Source organism: Solanum lycopersicum, chromosome 12 (genome assembly GCF_036512215.1).
Source record: "Solanum lycopersicum chromosome 12, SLM_r2.1".
Lineage (NCBI taxonomy): Eukaryota > Viridiplantae > Streptophyta > Magnoliopsida > Solanales > Solanaceae > Solanum > Solanum lycopersicum.
This window is the reverse complement of record NC_090811.1, coordinates 30794503-30820070: the sequence shown is the minus strand read 5'-3', so window position 1 is coordinate 30820070 and position 25568 is coordinate 30794503. Positions and strand designations below refer to the sequence as shown.

General features: G+C 34.6%; 1 protein-coding gene across 4 annotated transcripts in view; it reads right to left on the bottom strand.

Annotated features, from left to right (window-relative positions):
* Positions 1-17128: 17128 nt before the first annotated feature.
* The window catches only part of ABCB29 (ABC transporter B family member 29), a 33639-nt gene continuing 25199 nt past the window's right edge, over positions 17129-25568 (bottom strand). For 2 of the 4 annotated variants that reach the window (XM_010316261.3, XM_069292300.1), the window contains 6 exons: positions 19310-19384; positions 18869-18943; positions 18508-18789; positions 18367-18431; positions 18236-18296; positions 17129-17783 (listed from right to left, as the gene is read on the bottom strand). In XM_010316261.3, coding sequence (XP_010314563.1) covers positions 17703-17783; positions 18236-18296; positions 18367-18431; positions 18508-18789; positions 18869-18943; positions 19310-19384 — 639 coding nt within the window. In that variant the 3' untranslated portion in view covers positions 17129-17702. The remainder of the gene's footprint in view (positions 17784-18235; positions 18297-18366; positions 18432-18507; positions 18790-18868; positions 18944-19309; positions 19385-25568) is intronic. The other 2 variants (XM_004252641.4, XM_026028775.2) reach the window with 2 other exon arrangements.

The following is a 25568-nucleotide window of genomic DNA, read 5'->3' as shown; positions in this document are numbered from 1 at the left end:
CATAGGTCACCTATTTTTAAAGATTTTTGCTCTTAGGGGCAGCCTTGGGGTTAGGCTTTAGGGTCCTCCTCAAGGACCCTTGGTTGGTCCTTGGGGGTCGTATCTTAATGTCTTATACCTAATCACCTAAACCTAATCTCAGGAAGACATTTTACAACATTTACTCATATTTCAATCTTTGAACTCACACATGAAGCTCTAGTTTCACCTACTAGATTCCGTTAAGCTTTATCTAGGTCTTACTAGTTTTTACGGGGTGTTACAACTGAGTATTCTTTGAGAGACTTTTCCTCTTTAAAAGATGGTGAAGCATAGGGAAAAGATCCAAATTTTTAAGAGAATTTAAGGCAAACCTATCCATGAAACATGGATAAGGTTCCAAAAGTTAATGCTACAATTCCACAGTAATGATTTGATGGGTAGAGTGTTGTTGCAATATTCTTACCATAGCCTTGATACTATGAATATAAAAGGATGGTTGATAAACTCATCAGAGATGGAATCATGAGACAAACATTTGAAGTTTCTTCAACATTGCTTATTGATATGATCAAAATCACATGTGCATGGCACACAAGATATGATAAAGTAACTCCCCTGAATATGGGTTTGACAAAACTGTAACTAGAGAAGAACCAGGAGCGTGATGAGAACAAGGATAAAATAATGACCCAACTGACTTATTGTCAAAAAATGTAATGGGTGGATTCAAGTTGGTAAATGTTGTTGGTATTAGTAGTGGGTTAAGCTTGGAGGATGCTAAATTTGAATCTAAGTAAGAAGTTGTAGTTCAATTCCTAGGCAAGTAATAGGGGTTCTCACCTAAGCTACCAAAAGTTATGTGGGTATCAAGGTTGGCACAAAGATATAGAGAATAATTGAAGATACCATGAATGCGATTGTTATGATATATGCACAAACTGGAGAGGGCATAAAGGTGAAAAAGATAGAAATAGGCTTTTTCGTGATCGACCTAAACCAAAGGAACAAACAAATCTAGGAAACATTCAAACCGAGGATATGTTCGTAAGGATCTTCAATAAAGTTAAAGGTACTTAGAAGTTGAAGACCGATTTCCTTAAATTGGCTCAAATTGTAACTTCTCATTTAATGTCAATTAAACAACTTGAGACCTAGATGTGCCAAATTTCAACTAATTTGAACCCGACGTCAAGAGGAATTTTTTCTAGCAACATTGTTGCCAACCAAAGAGTAATTTTTGAAAACATGACCATATTGTGCCACGATATTAAATAAGGTGACTCTAGTTTGGAAACCCATTTTTGTATTTCTTTTCAATAAAGTGTTTTGAAATGTTTAGGTAGAAGTAAAGTTCCAAAGACTATTGAAAGTCAGCGAGACACATGTAAGACCCCAAAAATGACTTAGGTGAACTAAATACTAAAATTTTGTTTCTTATGGTATAAGTTCCTAAATAAGTCTATTATATGGTATAGAGGCAGTAGCTAACATTGGAAGTCAAACATCAAGGGATGATCAAGACGTTCGATGACTAAGTCACCTATGTGCCTCATATGTGGTTTTATGTGCTATTGTGTGTTTAATGAGATTTTAAGGTCTATAAATGATATATTATACCATAAATAGGTAGTGTACCAAGTTTCGTGGATTTTGGAGGTCAAACGTCCAAGAACATCCATGATGTTTGAAAGATGTGCCTTAAAGTGACCTTCTGTGTCTAGGCATGTTTCATCGAGTTTTACGTGTTCGTTTTGGATAAAACTCATTTGAGAGGTGTTAAACTTATAGATTATTATGTTTTGGTTGGTAGCCAAAACCTCCTTTGATTATGTTTGGGTTGGTGGCCAAAACTGCCCAAAGGAAGTCCACCTACGGAGGGAAATCGACGGCCGGTGGATTGGTCGACGCCCCGTAGGTGGTGCGCGTAATTGGAGCCTTAGCATAGGAATAAAATCTTCCGTTTTCCAGGATCTGATACAATCAACGGTGGATAGTATGGTCCGCAAGTGGACTGACACCCTGTCGATGGGTCAGTTGTCTGTGAGCCTGTGCCTGCATGCAACTCACTGTTAAGTTGGGGGTGATGTTGTAATTTCACCCCCACTTCAAAATAAGAGTATTTGAGGTTTATTAAGGGTATTTTGGATATTTTAAACAATTATATAAGTGTTTAACACTTAAAATATTTCATTCTTCCATATCAAAACCCCAAAATCCTTTAAAAACTCCCAAAGACTCCATTGACGTCCAAAATCAAGGAAGAGCTTGGTGTGATGGTTTGAGTGGAAACTACTCATAAAATTTAAGAATTAGCTTCATCAAGGTATGATTTTTTATCGTTCAGAATTATTTTATCGAGGATCCCAACTCTCAAGATGTTTTCTAAAGTTTTCAAAGTTGAATTGTCCAATTTCATGATTCTACCATGGGTTCTTACATTAAAGATTTCTAAGCATTTAGTAATTATTTATTTGATGTTGTATTAGTGATTTTAATATAAATTATCTATGAACCCATGAATTGGATGAACCCTAGCTTTTACTAAGTTTTGGGTTACTTTATATTGATCTAATGTTCATGAATTCTTATGTAGTTTTATGTGGCTATTCATTGATGTAATAATTGTAGTAAACTGATATCTAGGTTGTATTAAATTTATTAATTTATATGAGTTAACCTAGTTCATTGATTATTGTAGTTTTTATGTTGAATTGTTGGTTATGGACTTGGGTAAGGGTCTTGTGTTATTGCATTGAGTAAGTTGACGTCGGATTTAATTGTTGAGGATGATGTGGGGGTATTCTGACCTATTTCTTTTAATTTTATGTTATTTATACTTTGATTATATTATGAATGGTATGGAACACTTATGGTGGTGGTGTTATGTCTCTTACATGAAATTGATGTGGTCTTATCTGCGTTATTTTATTCAATATGATGATCTTGGCCTTGTTGACAAATACTTGAAGTAATATGACTATTTGTGTAGTTTGATTATGTGAAGAATGACAATATCTATCTACATGTGAAGTCATATGTGTATTCTTCTATCATATTGTATTAGGTGACCATGTTAGACTATGCCTTTAACATTATGTGTATGGTGTTGGGGTTGAGTCTTGGTTATTCCTACTTGACTATATGAGTCTATGTTTATTACATTGATGATGTTATGATAGTATATAGTATGACTTGAATATGTTAGGGTTGTTTTTAGGTGCTTCCAGAATGACTTGCATTATGAGTTAAAGGTGAAGTATGTAGTGTCTTGTCTTGGTTGACTGTGTCCCTTGCTTGATATATGTATGATTATGAATAGAAGATGTCTTGATTTAGGGTGTTAGAACTCTTAGTATTGAATGTATGAATGACATGTGACCTTAATGAACTTAAGAGAGTCTTTTATGAGAAAACCTTGACTTTGTGGTAATGTTGAGATTGTTGAAGTCGTAAGCCGTAATGATATCCTTTAAAGTAAAGGAATGATAGACTTAAGGTTAATTGGATGGAATGACATCATATCAATCCTTAGGAAAGTCATCATGAGCTTACTTTACCCGTTGTGAGGTAGCCCTAGTGGACCTTCTTTGGTAGGTAAATGTGATTGGGTTATGAACTAGTTATGGAACCCTTTCATGTGAACCTAATGTGTGAATTACTCTATGAGAAATAAGGCTAGCACCGAGTGAGTATTGCAAGGAAATTAGTTCTAGTTAAAAGTGAGACTAGATTACAAAGTATGTCCTTCATATTCCTTAACCATGTGCCTACATGGGATGTGTCTATGTTCTACCCTTGGCAAGTAGAACAACGTCATTGGAGTAGGATAGAACTCTAGATTCCATGTCTTTATATCATGGTCTATGTCGGTTGTTTCATATTCTCATCATATATAATACCTATTAGCATTGGGGAATTTTATGAGGTTTAGTTGGTAGGATGGGATGCAATCTTGACATTGCACAATAAACTTTAAAGGTGTTACTTGGAGTTCCTAGTTCTTGTCCAAGATCATTACTTGAAGTTCCTAGTTCTATCATGGGTTCTTGAATTAATGCTTTCTAAATATTTAATAATGATTTAATTTATGTTGTATTGATGATTTCAACCTAAATTATTGATAAACCCATGAATTGGATGAACCCTAGCATTGGGTTACTTAATATTGATCTAATGTTCATGAATTCTTATGTAGTTTTATGTGGGCTAATCATTAATGTAATAATTGTAGTAAACTGATATCTAGGTTGTATTAAATTTATGAATTTATGTGAATTAACCTAGTTCATTGATTATTGTAGTTTTTATGTTGAATTGTTGGTTATGGCTTTGGGTAAGGGTCTTGTGTTATTGCATTGAGTAAGTTAACGTCAGATTTAATTGTTGAGGATGATGTGGGGGTATTCTGCCCTATTTCCTTTAATTTTATGTTATTTATACTTTGATTATATTATGAATAGTATGGTCCACTTATGGTGGTGGTGTTATGTGTCTTACATATAATTGATGTGGTCTTATCGGCGTTATTTTATTCAATATGATGATCTTGGCCTTGTTGACAAATACTTGAAGTAATATTTTGTAGTTTGATTATGTGAAGCATGAAAATATCTATCTACATATGAAGTCACATGTGTATTCTTCTATTCATGTTGTCTTAGGTGACCATGTTAGGCTCTGCCTTTGACATTATGTGTATAGTGTTGGGGTTGAGACTTGGTTATTCCTACTTGAATATATGAGTCTATGTTGATTACATAGATGATGTTATGATAGTATATAGTATGACTTGATGATGTTAGGGTTGTTTCAAGGTGCTTCTAGAATGACTTGCATTATGAGTTAACGGTAAAGTATGTGGTGCCATGTCTTGGTTGACTTGTGTCCCTTGCATGATATATGTATGATTATGAATAGGTGATTTGATGATTTAGGGTGTTAGAACTCTTAGTCTTGAATGTATGAATGACATGTGACCTTAATGAACTTAAGGGAGTCTTTTATTTGAAAATCTTAACTTAGTGGTAATGTTGAGATTGTTGAAGTCGTAAGCTGTAATGGTATCCTTCAAATTAAAGGGATGATAAACTTAAGGTTAATTGGCTGGAACGACATCATATTTATCCTTAGGACACTCATCATAAGCTTCTTGTCCCCATTGTGAGGTAGCCCTAGTGGACTTTATTTGGTAAGGTAAGTGTGACTAGGTTATGAACTAGTTATGGAACCCTTTTATGTGAACCTAATGTGTAAATTACTCTATGAGAAAGAAGGATAGCACCGAGCGAGTATGGTAAGGGAATTAGTTCTAGTTAAAGAGTGAGACTAGATTACAAAGTATGTGCTTTATATTCCTTAACTATGTGCCTACATGGGATGTGTCTAAGTTCTACCCTTGGCAAGTAGAACAGCCTCATCGGAGTAGGATAGAACTCCGGATTCCATGTCTTGCTATCAAGGCCTATGACGGTTATTGCCTATTCTCATCATATGGAATCACTATTAGCATTGGAGAAGTTTATGAGGTTTAGGTGGTGGTATGGGACGCTATCTTGACATTGCACACTAGACTTTGAAGGTGTTACTTGGAGTTCCTAGTCTGGTACAAGACCATTACTTGAAGTCCTTTATATGATGTATGAGTCTTAATGAACTAATGACTTATGTTAAGAAGTATGTAAAAGAATAAGTACCTAATATAAAGAGACTAAAGGATTCCTTAGCTAAATTATGAGGAGGGCATAAAGTTGATGTTCTCATGTCTTATATTTGGAAGTCTTGAGGATGACTATAGTTAGGGAAGACTTTTAGTGTTGTGGACATGATCCTAGCCTTAGATAGTCTTAAGGAATATTTAGGTATTCTTGAAGAGGTCACTATGGACGTTATCTTCTTGATTTACTTAAGTAGGTCTTTTATTAGACTTTGGAAGAAGAATGTCATATCATCTATGTGTTGGTGTGATAAGTGAGAATGATTCTATTCTAGGGCGTCTATAGGATCTCTTAAGCGTGTGTGTAAGGGATTGTATGGGCGGTCACTTCACAACTCACTCAAATGAGACCTAGAGTCACCTTTGGTAGAAGAATCTTACCTTGATGTTTATGATGCTTGTAAGTGTGTATGTGACTCATTTTAAGTAATCTTAAAGGTAGTTTAGGCACATGTAGAGAGGGTGTATGGGCGGTCTCTCTTTGTGTGACTTAAGTGAATCATAGGATAGCTTTAACTGAGAAGATTACATGCTAAGGGGTGTCTTAAGTGAAGAATAAGTATCTTCACTATAACAGTGAAGGAGTTCACTGTAAGTGATCTATAAAATTATGATTTTAGGTTTAATATTATATTATGTGTTTCTAAGTTACTAAATGTTGTTCTAATGATTATAATATGATTTTTAAATTAAAAGATGCATATTTCCAATAAAAGTCCATTTTCATGATATTTATGAATAATGTAATACTTAGTACATGTGGTTGTACGAACTCCATGATTTTATTTATTTTTATAGTTTTTGATAGGTGAGGAGATTTTGGGAAGTGAATACTTGGACCATAGCATCGTTCAAGACAAGTTGAAGTACGTCCTCATTTGACTCGAGGGAATATGTCTTTTTATGATTTCATTCATAGTATTGTAATAGACTAAGTATTTCTATATTCGTATTTTGAAGTATGGGTCGTGTCCCAAGTATTGTTGTGTATTAAGATGATGAGATTGAGAATTAGTATTTCCTATTGATTTATACCAAAGAGTTTTTTAAAGACTATATTATGTTTTGTGAAAAGTTTTAATTTCGTACTACTTTTCACTATTTTTATGCGATGAATGATATGAAAGTTATTGTATAAGACCTTTGAGAGGTCGAGTACGCTGGTTACAATTCGAGATTGTACCCAAACTTCTAGGGTGTGGTTTCGGGATGTGACAAGCTAAGCATCAGAGAATATGTTTGTGAAAGTAGTATTAGGAATCAAGAAGTCTCATCAAGTTAGGTCTAGTAGAGTCTTGACCATAAATGTGAGTCGCGACACATCTATGGGCGAGAGGCTATAGGACGGTAGAGTTTCCCTTCTTTTCTACTCCTATGTCGTGTGGTAGAATGAATGTTATGAGTATCCTTCTTAATGTGTTTCCTTGTGTTTCTAGGAGATGATACTAGAAGGATGACTGCTAGAAGGTTGGGAGAGGAGAGGTTGAATGAGGAGATTCCTCCTCAAGTTGAGCAAGTTGAGCCAGTTCCTCAAGATGGGAAAGGTGCTCAAGGTGCTCAAGTGCCTCCCCAAGGTAATCAAATTCCTATTGTGGAAGGAGGTAATGAGGTGCCGGTAGTTCATCTGGATTTGATTAATCAAGAGACTAGAGAGGCTTTGGTTGCTTTAGCCCAAGGAGTGACTACTCAAATTAATTTGAGTATGGTGCCTAGGGTTGTAGAAAGCACTATTACATCTAGGTTGAGAGATTTTGTGAGGATAAATTCTCCTATCTTTTTTGGCTCTAAAGTGGGGGAGGATCCACAAGAGTTTCATGATGGGGTGTACAAGGTGTTGAGTGTTATAGGAGTTACATCTAGGAAGAAGGCGGAGTTGGTTTCGTATCAATTGATAGATGTTTCTCAAATATGGTACACTCAATGGAAGGATAATAGGCCGGAGGAATCGGGTCCTATTGAGTGGGAAGAATTCAAGGAAGCTTTTCTTGGTAAATACTTTCACCGGGAGAAAATGGAAGTTAAGGTGGAGGAGTTTATCAATATCAAGCAAGGCAATATGAGTGTTGAGGAGTACTCATTGAAATTCTCAACTTTGTCTAGGTATGCCCCTTCTCTTTTGTGTAATCCAAGAGATGAAATGAGTCATTTTGTGAAGGGAGTAGCCGACTTAGTGATGGAGGAATATCGTCGCTATGTTACATGATGATATGATACTAGCTAGACTTATGGTGTATGCACAATCGATTGAAGAGTCTAAACTTAGGAGGTTGGACAGAAGTTTAAAAAGGAGTGGTGCTAGTGACCAAGAGCAAACTAGGTTTAAGAAGAGGGATCAAACTCAAGAAGAACCTAAGAGTGCTAAGGTGAAATTAGAGAAAGGAGGTGGTTCTCAAAAGGTTAAACCTACTTGTGCCAAATATGGCAAGAAACATTATGGTGAGTGTCTATTGGGTACCGGAGTTTCTTTGGTTATGGTAAGGAAGGACACAAGATGAGAGATTGTCCTATGATTGTTTCTAGAGGAAGAGAGGGTAAGAAAGTTGCCCCTAGTGTTCCAAAGAATGATGCTCCAACAAGAAGGTGTTTCTATGCACTCTGGTCTAGAGGGGAGAAGTCAGATGAGAGTGATGATGATGTTGGTAAGTTCTCTTTTTCTTGTTGTAATATGAGTACCTTCTAAGTGGGGGAGTATGGTTAGTAAATGGGATAGAATGGTATAGAAGCATGTTGCATGTGCATGGTGTTTAGGAGTTTTGTTGAATTTGAATTTCATTAACTTCTTGCATTGTGTATTTTATGAAGTTATGATCATACTGTAAGATGTATTTATATGATGTTACTTTGCATATTAGCATGTTCATAATTGCCTAAAATTTGGTAAAATCAGTGTAGCATGGAACACTGTTCACTGTAAAAATTTTGAAAAATTGAATATTTAATTCTTTGGTCTAAAATTGTTGTAATATGGTTAGAACTGATTTATATAGTCATGATATTGATTATAAAATGAGTTTTTGTTATTTGGAATGAAGCTTGTGAGTTTTGTAGCATAATGAGTAAAGAATTGTTCTCTAGTTTCTTGTTGTGTTGTGATTCTCTTGACTATGTGAAATTGATTTTTTATTCTTGGCTATGAGTTTTATGGTTTGGTTATTAGCTTATATATGAATCTCTATTCTTGAAAGTGTTCGGAGAGTGGCAAGTGTCATTTGAGGACGAATGTTGTCTAAGTGGGGGAGATTGTAAGACCCCAAATATGACTTAGGTAAACTAGAGACTAACATGTTTATGTTGATGGTCTAAGGTCCTAAATAAGTCTATTATATAGTATAGAGGCATTATCTAAATTATTAGGTGCATTGGAAGTCAAACGTCAAGGAAAGACCAAGACGTTCGACGACTAAGTCACCTATGTGCCTCATATGTGGTTTTATGTGCTATTGTATGATTCATGAGTTTTAAAGGTCTATAAATGAGTTATTATAGCATATATAGGTAGTGTATCAAGTTTCACGGAGTTTGGAGATCAAACGTCCAAGAACGTCCATGATGTTCGAAAGATGTGCCTTGAAGTGACCTTGTGTGTCTAGGCATGTTTTGTCGAGTTTTACGTGTTTGTTTTTTATGAAATTCATGTGAGAAGTGTTAAACTCATAGACGATCATGTTTGGGTTTGAAACGTCCAGGAAAACATCCAAAAGTACCAACCAAGGTTCCTTGAGGAGGGACCCATGTTGGTGGCCAAAACTTCCCAGAAGAAGTCCACCTACGGAGAATAATCGACGGCCGGTGGCCTGGTCGACGCCCCGTAGGTGGTGGGAATCACTGGATCCTTATCCTATGAATCCAATCTTCCATTTTCTAGGCTCTGACCCAATCTACGGTGGACTGCACGGTCCGTAAGTGGACTGACGCCTCGTCGATGGGTCAGTCGTCTGTGAGCCTATGCCAGCATGCAGCTCACTATTAAGTTAGGGGTGATGTTGTAATTTAACACCACTTCCAAATAAGAGTATTGGAGGTTTATTAAGGGTATTTTGGGTGTTTTAAACAAGTATATAAGTTTTTAACACTTAGAATCTTTCATTCTTCCATATCAAAACCCCAAAATTCCTTAAGAACTCCTAAAAGCTCCATCAAAGTCAAAAATCAAGGAAGAGATTGGTGTGACGTTTTGAGTGGAAATTCTTCATCAAATTTAAGAATTAGATTCATCAAGGTATGGTTTTTTATCCTTTAAACTTGTTTCATCAAGGAGCCCAACTCTCAAGATATTTTCTAAAGTTTTCAAAGTTGAATTGTCCAATTTCATGATTCTACCATGGGTTCTTACATTAAAGATTTCTAAGCATTTAATAATTATTTATTTGATGTTGTATTAGTGATTTTAATCTAAATTATCTATGAACCCATGAATTGGATGAACCCTAGCTTTTACTAAGTTTTGGGTTACTTTATATTGATCTAATGTTCATGAATTCTTATGTAGTTTTATGTGGGCTATTCATTAATGTAATAATTGTAGTAAACTGATATCTAGGTTTAAATTTATGAATTTATATGAATTAACCTAGTTCATTGATTATTGTAGTTTTTATGTTGAATTGTTGGTTATGGACTTGGGTAAGGGTCTTGTGTTTTTGCATTGAGTAAGTTGACGTCGGATTTAATTGTTGAGGATGATGTGGGGGTATTCTGACCTATTTCTTTTAATTTTATGTTATTTATACTTTGATTATATTATGAATGGTATGGAACACTTATGGTGGTGGTTTATGTGTCTTACATGAAATTGATGTGGTCTTATCTGCGTTATTTTATTCAATATGATGATCTTGGCCTTGTTGACAAATGCTTGAAGTAATATGACTATTTGTGTAGTTTGATTATGTGAAGCATGACAATATCTATCTACATGTGAAGTCATATGTGTATTCTTCTATTCATATTGTATTAGGTGACCATGTTAGACTATGCCTTTGACATTATGTGTATGGTGTTGGGGTTGAGTCTTGGTTATTCCTACTTGACTATATGAGTCTATGTTTATTACATTGATGATGTTATGATAGTATATAGTATGACTTGAATATGTTAGGGTTGTTTTTAGGTGCTTCCAGAATGACTTGCATTATGAGTTAAAGGTGAAGTATGTAGTGTCTTGTCTTGGTTGACTGTGTCCCTTGCTTGATATATGTATGATTATGAATAGGTGATGTCTTGATTTAGGGTGTTAGAACTGTTAGTATTGAATGTATGAATGACATGTGACCTTAATGAACTTAAGAGAGTCTTTTATGAGAAAACCTTGACTTAGTGGTAATGTTGAGATTGTTGAAGTCGTAAGCCGTAATGGTATCCTTTAAAGTAAAGGAATGATAGACTTAAGGTTAATTGGATGGAATGACATCATATCAATCCTTAGGAAAGTCATCATGAGCTTACTTTCCCCGTTGTGAGGTAGCCCTAGTGGACGTTCTTTGGTAGGGTAAATGTGATTGGGTTATGAACTAGTTATGGAACCCTTTCATGTGAACCTAATGTGTGAATTACTCTATGAGAAATAAGGCTAGCACCGAGTGAGTATGGCAAGGGAAGTAGTTCTAGTTAAAGAGTGAGACTAGATTACAAAGTATGTCCTTCATATTCCTTAACCATGTGCCTACATGGGATGTGTCTATGTTCTACCCTTGGCAAGTAGAACAACGTCATTGGAGTAGGATAGAACTCTAGATTCCATGTCTTTATATCATGGTCTATGTCGGTTTTTCATATTCTCATCATATGGAATACCTATTAGCATTGGGGAAGTTTATGAGGTTTAGTTGGTGGGATGGGACGCAATCTTGACATTGCACAATAAACTTTGAAGGTGTTACTTGGAGTTCCTAGTTCTTGTCCAAGACCATTACTTGAAGCCCTTTATGTTATGTATGAGTCTTAATGAACTAATGAACTAATGATTTATTTTAAGAAGTATGAAAATGAATAATTACGTAATCTAAAGTGACTTAAGGATTCCTTAGCTAAAGTGTGAAGAGGGCATAAGAGATGATCTCTTCATGTCTTATCTTTGGAAGTCTTGAGGATGACTATAGTTGGGGAAGATGTTTGGTGTTGTGGAGATGATCTAAGCCTTATGTAGTCTTAAGGACTATTTAGGTAATCTTGAAGAGGTCACTATGGACGTTATCTTCCTGATTTAGTTAAGTAGGTCTTTTGATAGCCTTTGGAAGGAGAATGTCATATCATCTATGTGTTGGTGTGATAAATAAGAACGATTCTATTCTAGGGAGTCTATAAGATCTCTTAAGTGTGTGTATGTAAGGGATTGTATGGGCGGTCACTTCACAACTCACTCAAATGAGACTTAGAGTCACCTTTTGTAGAAGAGTCTTACCTTGATGTTTATGATGCTTGTAAGTGTGTATGTGACTCATTATAATTAATCTTAAGGATTGTTCAGGCACATCTATAGAGGGTGTATGGGCGGTGTCTCTTTGTGTGACTTAAGTGAATCTTAGGATAGATTTAAGTGAGAAGATTACATGCTAAAGGGTGTCTGAAGTGAAGAATAAGTATCTTCATTGTACAGTGAAATAATTCACTGTAACAGTGAAGAGTTCACTATAAAGTGATCTCTAAAATTACAATTTTTGGTTTAATATTATCTTATGTGTTTCTAAGTTGTAAAATGTTGTTCTTATGATTATAATATGATTTTTAAATAAAAAGATGCATATTTCCAATAAAAGTCCGTTTTCGTGATTTTTATGCATAATGTCATCCTTAGTACATGTGGTTGTACTAACTCCATGCTTTTATAAATTTATATAGTTCTTGGTAGGTGAGGAGCTTTTGGAAAGTGAATACTTGGACTATAGCATCGTTCAAGGGAAGTTGAAGTATATCCTCATTTGACTCGAGGGCATATATGTCTTTTATGTTTTCATTCAAAGTATTGTATTAGACTAAATATTTCTATATTCATATTTTGAAGTATGGGATGTGTCCCAAGTATTCTTGTCTCTTAAGATGATGAGATTGAGACTTAGTATTTCCTATTGCTTTATATGAAAGAGATTTCTAAGGACTATATTATGTTTTGTGAAAAGTTTTAATTCCGCATTACTTTTCACTATCTTTATTCGATGAATGATATGAAAGGGTTTGTATAAGACCTCTGAGAGGTCGAGTACGCCGGTTACAATCCAAGATTGTACCCTAACTTCTAGGGTGTGGTTTCGAAATGTGACAACATAGATCCACAAGATGATTCCCCTAATGCGTTTGGTGAGGAAGATTCAGCTCGCCAAGTGAATTGCAAAGAAACTTAGAAATGGTCATGTCATTTTAGGCGAGCTCCTAAACATTTCAATGATTCACCCAAATGGTAAGGTGAAATAGATCGAGCTCACCAACTTAAGATTCAAGGTTTATACTGTGTAAAGGCTAAATGGGAGGGCTAGATCAATTGGAAACTCACCAAACATCTTTGGTGAAGTTAGTTTCTCTCCAACTAGGACCTTAGCAGGAAACCATAAAGGGTTTTTATGCCTAAAATGTCTTTTTCTTCTAAAGTGTCTCATTCTTTCTTCTTCCTAACTTTTAATGCATATTGTTAATTAGTTATTTTGCATTTCTTCTCTCATTGAGCTCTTGTGGGTGGCATATTTATGGGAAAACAAGCCTCAAACCCTTGTTCGCCTTTGTTTGCTCAATACTTTTGCTAATAGAGGTTGATTTTCAACACCTCTCATATTTTGTGATTGATGAGTTTGCTAGTCGTGATTTGGTTATTGGTAGTGATTTACTTGGTGCTTAATCATATTGGGTATGTGAGTTAATGTGATTTGATGAGTTTGCTGGTAAGTGTCACATGTACACAAATGCTACGTGGCATCTATATGTCAATTTTACCCTTGTCGGTCAGGTGTGTTGTGCTGATAATCCTTTTATGTACGTATAGTTATTTCAGTTGAAGGCATGTTTGTAAGACACAATTTCCTTAATGTCAATTGTCAATCATTATGATACACAAATGTAAAATTGGAACTTTGTTTGGAAATGGCACATTTATGTTTAGTTCTTATTCCGAAATGTGCAACAAATTTCATTTAATTTGACCAATAAACCATCTTTAAGTTTAATTTAAAATATCTAAAATAATCATTCAGTAAAGCAAATAGTGAAGAATTTGTAATTAACATATATAAGACTAATAATCATAAGTTATAACATTATTCTTCATCTTTCAAGTTATAACAATAAAATAAAAAATAGCAGGTTTTAACATTTTAGTAAAAAAAGAAAGATTTAAAATAACAGTAAAAACAAATATTGTGGAAAATAAATAAGGTAAAAATGGATATATTAGTAGTAAATAATTTGAAAAAATTAATGATAATTAATATGAGGCATATAAATAGGAGATTCATTTAAAAGATATTTGGTTTCCGTGTTTAGCTCAAAACAGTTAAAATTCGTTCAAGCAGATTTCTTTTCTTCTGTTCGAAGGTTTCTCTCTCTTCTCAATATTTTCTCTATAAAATATCACTCTCATCTAATTCATATTCATTTTAATTCAATAATTTTTATTTTCTTGTAATGGACGGATTTTTATTTACATTAATAAATCATGGTGATAGATGGGATCTTCATATTAGTGTTCTTTGCAATATTTTATTTGTTTTGGTATACAAACCAAACTTAAAAAAATATGAACAGTGATACTGGAAAAAAAAAATTCAGATTTTGTTTGTGTATAATGGTTTTAGTTATGACGTTTTTGGAATGAATATTCATTTTTTAAAATTGCATAAAAAACTCATGTTTTAATGTATTTTGTCTTTTATGTTAATAAACTACAATTTCATAACATTTATTACGTGTGCTAGTCAATCATTTGTGTATTCAGTGTTTTTCAAATATATAATCAAAAACTAGGTAATGTTGGTATGTGATTGATATCAATTGGAAATATTTAGTCAATTTTAATATGAAATTGGTATCCAATTGACTTTCCAATGGTAAAATTGAAAAAAATATAAACAATTGAGATTTCAACTAAAATACTCAACCTAAAACTAGTTAATATTGGATACAATTTGTATAAATTTTGTATTGAATTGAAGTCCCATTCGAAAATTGAAAAACCAACATGTAGTGGAGATTTCAACCAAATTAGACAACTTAAACAAGTTAATATTGTATTCAATTGGTATACATTTGATATTCAACGGATATCCAACTTGAAAATAAAAAAAAATATAATTGATATTTCAACCAAATTAGATAATCTAAAACAAGTTAATGTTGAATCCAATTTATATACACTTGGCGTCTAATTTGAAATTTTAGAACAAACACAAAAAATAAAAATGTATAAAATTGATATCCAACTGGTAAAAATATGGAAAGAATAATTCTGACAATGTAAAACAATGCATACTATATATTGTTGTCAAAAACTCTAACAAAATAAATATACACCACCCAAAAATCAAAACATGTAATAAAAAGTCTAAGCTGCAATAACCAATACAAGTTATACACTGTCCTCTTTATTCAATTTACATTTCATATTTAAGTGTGGATTTTTTTTACCACATTTAGGCTAAAATTTAGAAACTCCTCCTTTACAAATTTTAGGATAAATGTACAAGTATCCCCTTAGACTATGATCGAAATCTCAAAAACACACATTAATTAATTTAAAGTCCTATTACCCCCCTGAACTTAATCTTTTTTGTAGTTTTGTGCCCCTTTTTGGCTTACCTGGCATCCAAATATTTCTCACGCGCCTCAATTGTTTGGAGTCACAGAGTGTACTAATTAAGACAAAATGTGTATAGAATTACAATTTATTTATTTCCAAAACTAGTTTTTCTTTCATAAAAAGTTGTGACTTTATAAAAAGTTATGATTTTTATGAAAAGTTGCGACTTACAAAGAATTGCGGCTTTTATGAAGAAGAGTTGAAACTTTTATGAAAAACTAGAATTTTTATGGAAAGTTTTGACTTTTATGAAAGTTATGATTTTTTTCAAAGAGTTGTGACATTTCCAACAATGCATAATAAGCCTTTATTCACACTACATTTTGTTGTGTATTAATAGAGGGATTTTCTCTCATTTTAAAACAATGAAAAATTTAACCTCCTTCTTCTGCACAATTAAATACTCATGTACTTTGCTCCTGTTGAATGACTCACTAACACCATTGTTTTTGCATCACTACATTGGTGGGTAGAATCGTTTTATCCGGAGAGGATATATTTCTTTAAATCTCATATACTAGAGGAGAATAATTTTCTAAAAGGCACAATGTGCGTTCAGTGTATTCGAGTTTCATTCTATTGTTACAGATCTTTGTATGTTTTTAAAATTCATTAATTTATGCTTATGTTATTTTTGAGTACATGTTTTAAACTTTGTTGTTTATATTTTTTTATCATTATGTGTAAGTGAAGATATGTTAATCACGAGTTTGATGTAATCATTATACTATTGGTGTTATATAGATTAGAATTATTTAGCTTGTAAAATAAATTACTTTGATCTTTATAGAGTTTACAATGGCTAAAAGATCCATAGGATGTCCAAGAAGGTACTTTGATGAAGATATGGTGGTTCCACACTACCTTGGAGTTTTAGTTATTCAATTTTCTATCTTATTGAGGCATTCAATCGATTAGTGAGATCCAAAAAAAAAATTTAGTGTTATGGTAAGTATTGTACTCAGCTTAATAAAAAGTTTAGTGTTCAAATGCTGAATTGGAGTCAAAGAATTATCCCTCAAAGTATGATAAATCCATATTAATATAAGAAATAATTATTCTCGTTATAAACTCAGATTAAAAGTCGCAAAAAAATAATTTAACCATATTGATCGAAAAGTAAATAGCAAAATTTGTCTTTTGGCCTTTGGGTATCAAATCATTGACTGTGGGTGATTTTGAATACCAGACTTGCCAAGACATCAATTAATCCAAATTATTTGGGCGAGATACGTTATTTCATTGATTTCCAAGAGAAGTGTTTTAAATTTTAATTAACTTTTCAAGTACATAACTAATTATATAAGATGTATATTATTTAAATCTTGCATGTAGAGACCTTGAATAAAAGAAGAACTCCTGAAATTGATGAATAAATTGTTTATACCACTTTTTAAAATACAAAAATAGACAATGAAACAATTATATTACTTTTATAAAAACTTTGGTGATGAATAACTACAATAAAATGAAGAATGAATAACAAAATGCATAAACACTTAGAATCAATCTTTTTGGTTTTAAGATTAACAAAATATTTCTTTTCATCTTTGCGTAAAATATTGTTGATAATTTATCGTAGGATTGTACCCACTCAAAAAACACCTATATTACCAAATATATAGAAATAGATTATTAGCGTAATTTATCACCGCTTAAAGCGCAAGCAATTTACCTAATTGATATATAAATTAAAACTAATTTGTTAACACTTGTAATTAAAATAACATAAGTAGTACTATAAAAGAAAAGTAGATCTAAAAGTTATAATATTAACCCTTAAATAAATAGATGTGGTGGCGTGATTTTTCCAAACAAAATGTTTCTCTATGAGCAAGGTTTTCTTTCAATTTCAGCATTGAACCAGAATGACATGGTTTCGAGACATTTACATGGATCAACAGTATCGGCTCTTTGTGGTATAAGTCTCTGCAACCCTTTGAACATATTGTACATCACGCAAACCCCTCCACCAAGTTATAGCTTTGACCAGTGATGCAGCAAAATCTTTGAAGCTAACCTGATCCCTTTAGAAAATTTGAGATGGTCCAACTGCAAGATCTGCAACTAATCCCATATTGTCTGTCCTCTTCATTCAGAAGGTTCTATTTAATCTAGTGCATAGGCATTTTGTGAAATAAAAGATACCAAGTCATCTCTACTGTCCAATCAGGAACTTAGTAGGCCAAAGAATCAACCCAAACCTTTATGTCGGTCAAATGCAAGAATTCATGCCACAGCATCAGCCTGTCTTCTGGTTAATCGAGCATACAAGCCATCATTGAGGAGAAGCTCTTTGTGGCTACCCATCTGAATGTAGCAAAAGTAAGATCATCCAAGTCAGAGATACTAGATTGATAAAGCCACAAGACATACTACATGACCGAAAGTTATTTAAGCATTAGGCAGCTCTATTTTTTAGTATAAGATTAAGGTAGATATGAATAAGAATGTGGAGAACCTCCAGATTGCAACGCTTCACGCGTCAGTTTCAACTTGTTAGATACTAAACGGAACTATAGACTAATAGCCCTTCTGTATACAAGTACACAAACTTTGGCGTCATAAAAAAACCAGAATAGACCACTCCCATGATGGTAAATGCACTGGTCTTATGGGTTGCTTAATGTGATGCTGCTATGTTAGAACTGCACAGGTTGAATCAGAGAGCATAGAACAGTCTAAACAAGAAAGGAGACTGAGGTGACGTTGTGATTATTAGCTGCTCTACCTATGATATGTTTAGAAGCCATAATATCTACCTCAACAACTTTTCCGCTTTCCATCACAACTATTCTGTCAGCAGCTTGTATTGTCGAAAGCCTGTAGATAGCAGTTTACCAGTGTTACAAGCTAGTACTCGGTTCTGCTGAAAAGAACAAAGACAACTCACCGGTGTGCAATCACAATGACAGTTCTCTTTGATTTCAGTTCTCTTCTGACAGCACAAAGCACACCCTATGGGGATTGAAAATGTATATTTAGTATGCAATTCAACAATCTCTATCAGTTAAACGACTTTTAGAAGATCTACTTTAATGTTGTGTTCACTCTCTGCATCTAGAGCACTAGTGGCTTCATCAAGTACTAAAATATCTGGATCCCTAAGAATGGCTCTAGCAATTGCAATTCGCTGCTTCTGGCCTCCACTGAGCAAATCATTATCAACAATTGTGTGGAAGCCATTGGGTAGAGATGAAATAAAATCATGGGCAGCGGCCTCCTTGGCAGCCCATTCCACATCTTGTTGATTGACATCTCTACTACAGCCATATCTTATGTTTGAGCTGATATCCATGCGGAAAAGTCTAGGTTCCTGTTCAAAATATCTTAGTAACATAATATTTATAAAGCCATACAAAACTCAAATTAGGATAATAGTATATGAGGCTAACCTGTCCCACATATCCAATTCTTTCCCTCAACCACTTGATGTTCAAATCTCTAATCGGGTAGCCATCAATAGATATCTTCAAATCCAAAACAAGTAGTTAGGAAAAGAAGTTCTTTTTATTTGAGAAAGCAAGGTGGAAAAAATGGTCGCTGCTTTTCTCAAGGCTTCCTAATAGTATGATCTAAGCATCTGCAAATTCTTCAAGAAGGGTCAATCTTGTATATTCATAAGAAGGGAATCTCAATGCACGAAGCATCATGAGTTCACACAGGTACTGGGAAGAGTGTAATAAGGCAGCCTACCCTGACACACGCATCAATGGCATTCCACCACTCAAACAGTCAAACCCATGACCTAAGACAACTTTACCATTGAGCTCCCTTCTGTTTTATATTTTCATAATTCAACAATATATTATTATATCAAACATGACAAGAATTACCTGCCCACTTATTGGCTCATACAGCCGAAGGAGAAGGTTCACCAGAGTGCTTTTTCCACTACCACTTAGGCCAACCTAAACAACAGATGAAATTCACATCTCAGTCATGTTTCAAATTAGTGAATAGAGAAATAAAAATATATACAAATCTATACCCCTAAAAGATAGTTGGGAGAATATACACAAATCTATTTAATTCTGACGGTGCACATATAACCGTTCTATTCTAATCCTATCGTTTACTTGTTTTTATTTGGTTCTGCATATTCGATCGTGATCATATGGAGGAGCACTTTAGAGAGTAAGGAGTTTTAGGATAAGTCAAGTAGTACAAGTACATGCAGCACAAGTTTATACATCATGGGAAGAGCGAAATTGAGGTAAGATAAGACCAGATTGCGGTGCCAAAATGAAAATGAATTTAGATATGTAGACTCGTTTCAGAAGTAGAATGAAATGATAGATGAAGATGTTAATGTAGAATTAAAATAAGATGTTTCAAACTGAGAAGTGCTCTTGTAGTGGCATGTATTAGAATGTTGCCTATCAAAGTGAAAGTTGTGTCCACAGAACAATTATAAGACCAACAATGTTATATGGTGCACAGTCATAGATATATTTTAGTTACCAACTTTAAAAAATGTCCAATATATCTATGAGATGAGTGCTGACTAAGATCGATGTGTAATCATATAGGATTAGATAAAATTAAAAAATGATCACCTTCACCAGAATGTTCAAGTATTACTGATTGACGATAAAATGAGAGAAGGTTGTAAGTTACCAGTTTCAAAAAAAAAAAAGAACAAGACAAGGTTGTTTAAGATTGTATATACGGTCATATCTTGGGTTGGCCTATAGCTGCACTAGTCTATATGTATAGTAAGTTAAGGTGTTAAGAAGAGATGATGTAGACCTATAATTACATGGAAGCAAGTTGTCTTCAAAGACCTACAATTTCTTAGAATCAATAAAGACCTAGCTAAAGAAAAAGCACAATGGATCAAAACAATTGTAGGAGTGATATCTACTAGTTGGAAAATAGGCTTTAAAGCATGTTTCACCAAGCTTCCGAAATTTTTTATTTGAAAAGTGTTTTTTGTTCAAAGTTGTAACGACCGGGTTTTTTCGTTATAGAAAAGCCAACGGGGAGAATTTTGGGATCGGAAAACTTTTTTGTAGTAACTTGAAATTTTGTAGTAACTTGAAATTTCCCAACCTAGTCCAGACTAAGACGAAATCAGAGACATTAAAGTATAGGGAAATCTGGTAACAATCGGGTGATTTAATTATGAATTTGATTACATGGGTAGATGGACAAGTCGTTAAGGAACTCGTACGACTTTATGGAATTGAATTTGGGCGAGTAGAACTCTCGAAATCAATCTCAGCGTAAATGGGTGGAATCTAAATGTCGTTGGTTAAAGGTGTGTTGTGAAATGGGATTTGAAATTCTTGAAATAGCTCACTATTTATGTGCAAGCCGTTGAGGTGGGATTTCACTCGCCAAGGCGGGGTCGCTGCAGCGGGGTGGGTGTCGCTATGACGGGGCAGACACGACTTAAAGTCGTAAATAAACCCCAAATATGTTTTATCCTACAATTTTCGAACTTGAGAGCTAAGGAACGAACTCAGGGCTTTTCTTGCCAGTTTTCCTCCATTCTTGAGGCTAAAGATAAGGATTTCACTCCCCGAATCCATTTTTTGATCCGTAGAATGTAACTTCATGGGTAATTATAGATAGGGGAAGATTTAATCCGAAAATTATGGTGAAAACAACCCTACTACGAGTATGGGGATCAAGGGTTTGGTCTAGGGTTATTGGATTTGTTATAATCCGAACAATTAGACCTTGATCCTTGCGTATAAATTGTTGTTTGTAGACCTAGAACAAGCGAAAAGAATTCGAAAAAGAAAGATCATAGTGCCTTGGGGGATTCAAGCTTGGATTCGAGGTAGGTGATGATTGTGATTCTATAATTATGTGATGTATGATTCTTATTGCTTCATTGTAATATGTGTATGTATGTGAATGATGCATTATTGATCACACTTGTTGTAAATGAGATACATGAATGATGAATGCCATGAATCATGACTTGATTGTATGAACTTGAAAATATACTTGTGATTTGTGATTGTGTTTGTTGAAGGGATTGGGTGTTGCGTTTCGACACACTAACTTGGATCGTTTGTCACGTTTTGGCATAATTATGGGATTAGTTGCCACGTTTCGGCATAAACATTGGATCGAGTTCCATTTGATTTGGGGTCCATGAACGGACCAATGATTTATTATAGTTGTGTATTTTGAGAAATGCAAAATTGTAACTTGTTCTAAATGTTGATAATATTGTATATGTTCGGTATATGCAAGTGATTATATTATTGTAATGGCTTATATATGTTGCACCTAGTGGATAGTCGTGTGATCCCACCAGTACACTGTGGTTGCCTATTAATACCGCAATTGCTCTTTCTTTGTTGAATACATGGCATCTTCAGGCGGCTATTGACAAAACTCGATTAGAAGATCAATGATTGCCGATCAAATTCAAGAGTGAGACAGTTCTTTCGTGCTGCCATGAGTTCTCCTTTCGTCTATGTCCACATTTCAAACTTAGACTTTTCTAGTTAGTTAATTAGTTCATTAGTTTTGGGTTGTAAGCCTTCTTGTTTAGACTTATCGTTCATTGATCGATGTTTTGGTACATTAACTCTCAAGTTCTAGGCATTACTTCCGCAATATTAGTTTGTTATTAGACTTTTGTTTGGAGTTTATGGAAACTCTATTTCTTTCCTTAGCATTTAACTTGCTTTCGTAACTTAAATGTCTTAGTATTGTTGATTAAGTTGGTTAGCTAATTAGTATAAATGGTTCTCCCACTGGAGGGTTAAGTGTGGGTGTCAATCATGATGATCTGGATCGTAACAAAGTTGGCATCTGATCCTAGCTTTGTAGATCTCGATGTGCCAAAACGAGTCTAGTAGAGTCTTGCGTAACGACACGAGACGTGTACTTTTCTTCGAGAGGCTATAGAACTTTAGTAGATCTCTTTGTTTTCTCTTGTCTCCTTCGTGTTATAACTTGATTCTAATTGGTATTTGTCGATTCAAATTGGTATCTAACCTCCTTCACTCTTCGGTCTGCAGATGGTTAACACTACATTCAACAACGTCAGGCCCATAGCTCCCGTCAATGCTCCAACTGCGGAATCTGCAGCAAGAGTTCGTGGTCAATACAGGGGTAGAGGAAGAGCTAAGGGTTGAGGCCGAGGAAGAGTGGCGCCTACTAAGGATGGGGTACTGGTCGAAAATGCTCCCAAAAATGAGGCCCCTCCCATGCATCATGAAGAGATAGAGGAGAATGTTGAGGAGGTTGGACAAGAAGAAGAGGTGCCGACTGAGAATATAGGTATTCCTCCCATCGACCCAGTGTTAGCTCAGCATATCATGTCATTCTTGAAAGGGTTGATTGGTCCTGGAGTGCTTCCTTCTGTTCAAGAAACTCAAGCTCCCATCAATCCTCCTATTGTTGTCACGTCCCTAAGGTGGGTGGAATTGTAGGTAATGATGCTTTCTTCCGTCCTTTTTGGGTCTTATTATGACTAGTAATGAGCATGAGATGTTGACCAACTTTTTGAAGTTGAAACCACCCATGTTCCATGGTTCTGAGAGTGAAGACACATACGAGTTCATCCTAGATTGTTATGAGAGGCTTCATAATTTGGGAATTGTCCATCAACATGAGGTTGAATTTGTGACTTTTCAGCTTCGGGGTGAGGCTAAGTAGTTGTGGAGTGCTTGTATGGAATGCAGATCTTCAGTTTTACCTCCACTTACTTGACCAATTTCATGCTCTATTTTTAAAAAAATATGCGCCTAAGACTTTGAGGGATCGTAAGAAGGATGAGTTGCAATTGGTGACTAACGAGGAAGACAGGATCCGTTTATTTATCAAGCGACTAAATTCTGAGTTGCAGGTATTATCTATTCATTTGACCTCTGTTGGAAGGATTTTAATGAGGTAACAAACTTTGTTAAGAAAGTGAATGGGATGAGATGAGACAGTCAGGCTAAGGCATTGGTAAAAAGGGCCAAAAACTCGAGTAATTTTCAAGGTTCTTACTCCAAATGGGCAGGAAGGCCGACACTTGCAGTCAGGCCAATTCAGTCCGCCATGCCCGCCTCTACAAGTAATTACTCGTAAAATCCACCTTATAGTTTTATTCTGGAAAGCTAGGGAGTTGCACCTTGAATGGGCGGCAGGCCATCTTTTGATCGTACTTGCTACAATTGTGGAGAACCTAGGCATATGAGTAGAGATTGTCTCCACCCACGTGTGTTGAATTTCGCGCTGAAGTCGTCTAGAGCAGTGGTACCCGCGGGAAATGGTAATAATAGTTGAGGGCATCACAAGGTGGGCGAGGAGATAATAAGCGAGGCTATGGAGGTAGAGGAAATGGTATCACAAGCAGGGTTAACACTCGACCAGGTAGGGAGGCCGCTCGACATGAGGACATGGTTCAGTGTTAAACTTTTCTCGGCAAGAATGAGGCAGACGCATCTGACGTAGTGATCACATGTACTATTCTTATTTGTGACCAAATTGCTAATGTGTTATTTGATTCAGGTTCTATTTATTCTTATGTATTTGTGAGATTTGCCTCAGAGTTTGCTATGATTTGTGATATAGTTAATGCCCCATCCATGTTTTTACCCCAGTTCGGAACCTAAATAAGCAAAAAAAAAAAAGACCAAAATAAGCCACTATTTTAGGAAGTAACTAGATTAGGCTTAGTGGAAGAAAAAATTCCACTTTATCCAATATTTCAAACGTTTTCCGTTAGTCCATAACGTTTATATTTTAATATATAACGAAACTATTTCTTACACTGCATAAAGTGTAAGATTTTCTTACACTTTGTAAAGTGAAACTTTTTCTTACACTTTTTTACAATTCACAAAGAGGAAGAAAAACTTACACTTTATAAAGTGGAAGAAAATCTTAGACTTTAAGAAAAGTTACTTTACCTTTTCATTTTCTTCTTCTCCCCTTTCTCTTTGTTTTACATGTTGTACTGTATTAGTTTATTGTTGTATCAATTTATATGCAACTTTTTTGTTCGTATTTTTGGTCATGCTCTAGTCATGTTATATTTTCAAATGTTAATTCGCTTTTTTAAAAAAAATACATACACAAATAACAACTATATATAATTAAAATAATAATACTATACACTTTCAAAAAAAGATACATACACAAAAACAATAATATTATGTTCCACATCCCGTTCTTGAAATCCGTAGAACATCTCGTAGTCAAGTGGAAAACATTTGAAAGCCATGAAAGTAAAAGGGCAGAAGAAGAAAGTGAAAAAGTAAAGTAACTTTTTATATAGTGTAAGATTTTCTTGCACTTTATAAAGTGTAAGTTTTTCTTCCACTTTATAAAGTGTAAGAATAAGTTCCACTTTACAAAGGGTAAGAAAAACTTACATTTTATAAAGTGTAAGAAATACTTCCGGCATATATTAAAATATACACGTTATGGGACTAACGGAAAATGTTTGAAATATTGAATAAAGTGAAATTTTTTTCCACTAAGTCTATTTTAGTTACTTCCTAAAATAGTGACTTATTTTATTTTATTTTTATAAAGCCTAAAATAGTGATTTTTGGTCACTTTTATCTTTTTGTGACTTATTTAGGTTCCGGACTCGTTGAAAAGTCTGTCATAGTCACCCATGTCTATCATGTCCTATTTTGTATATGGGTTTTCATATTTGGGTTGATTTAGTAATTTGGATATGACTGACTTCAATATAATCTTAGCATGACTTGGTTGTCCCCCTATTATCTTGTGCTTAACTGTAATACTGAGTATGTAACTCTAGCAATTCCGGAAAGGGAAAAATTAGAGTGGAAAGGAGTGTACAACTCTAAGTAAGCTAAGATCATATCCTCCATTTAGGCTAGAAAATTGATAGTGCAGGGTTGTTTGGCTTATTTGGCTCATATTCAGGATGTTGAGGATGAGTCTTCGTCTATTGAGTCCATTCATGTGGTGTCAGAATTTAGAGAAGTGTTTCCTATCGATTTGCATGGTATGCCTCTGTAACGACCTGTTTAGTCGTTTTGAGCAGTGGATTTTATTTCTGAAAAAATAGGCTGAGGCAACGGACCCCACGACGGACCGTCATGGGCACGACGGACCGTCGCAGGGTCTCGTTTCAAAACACTTAGAAAATCTGAAAAT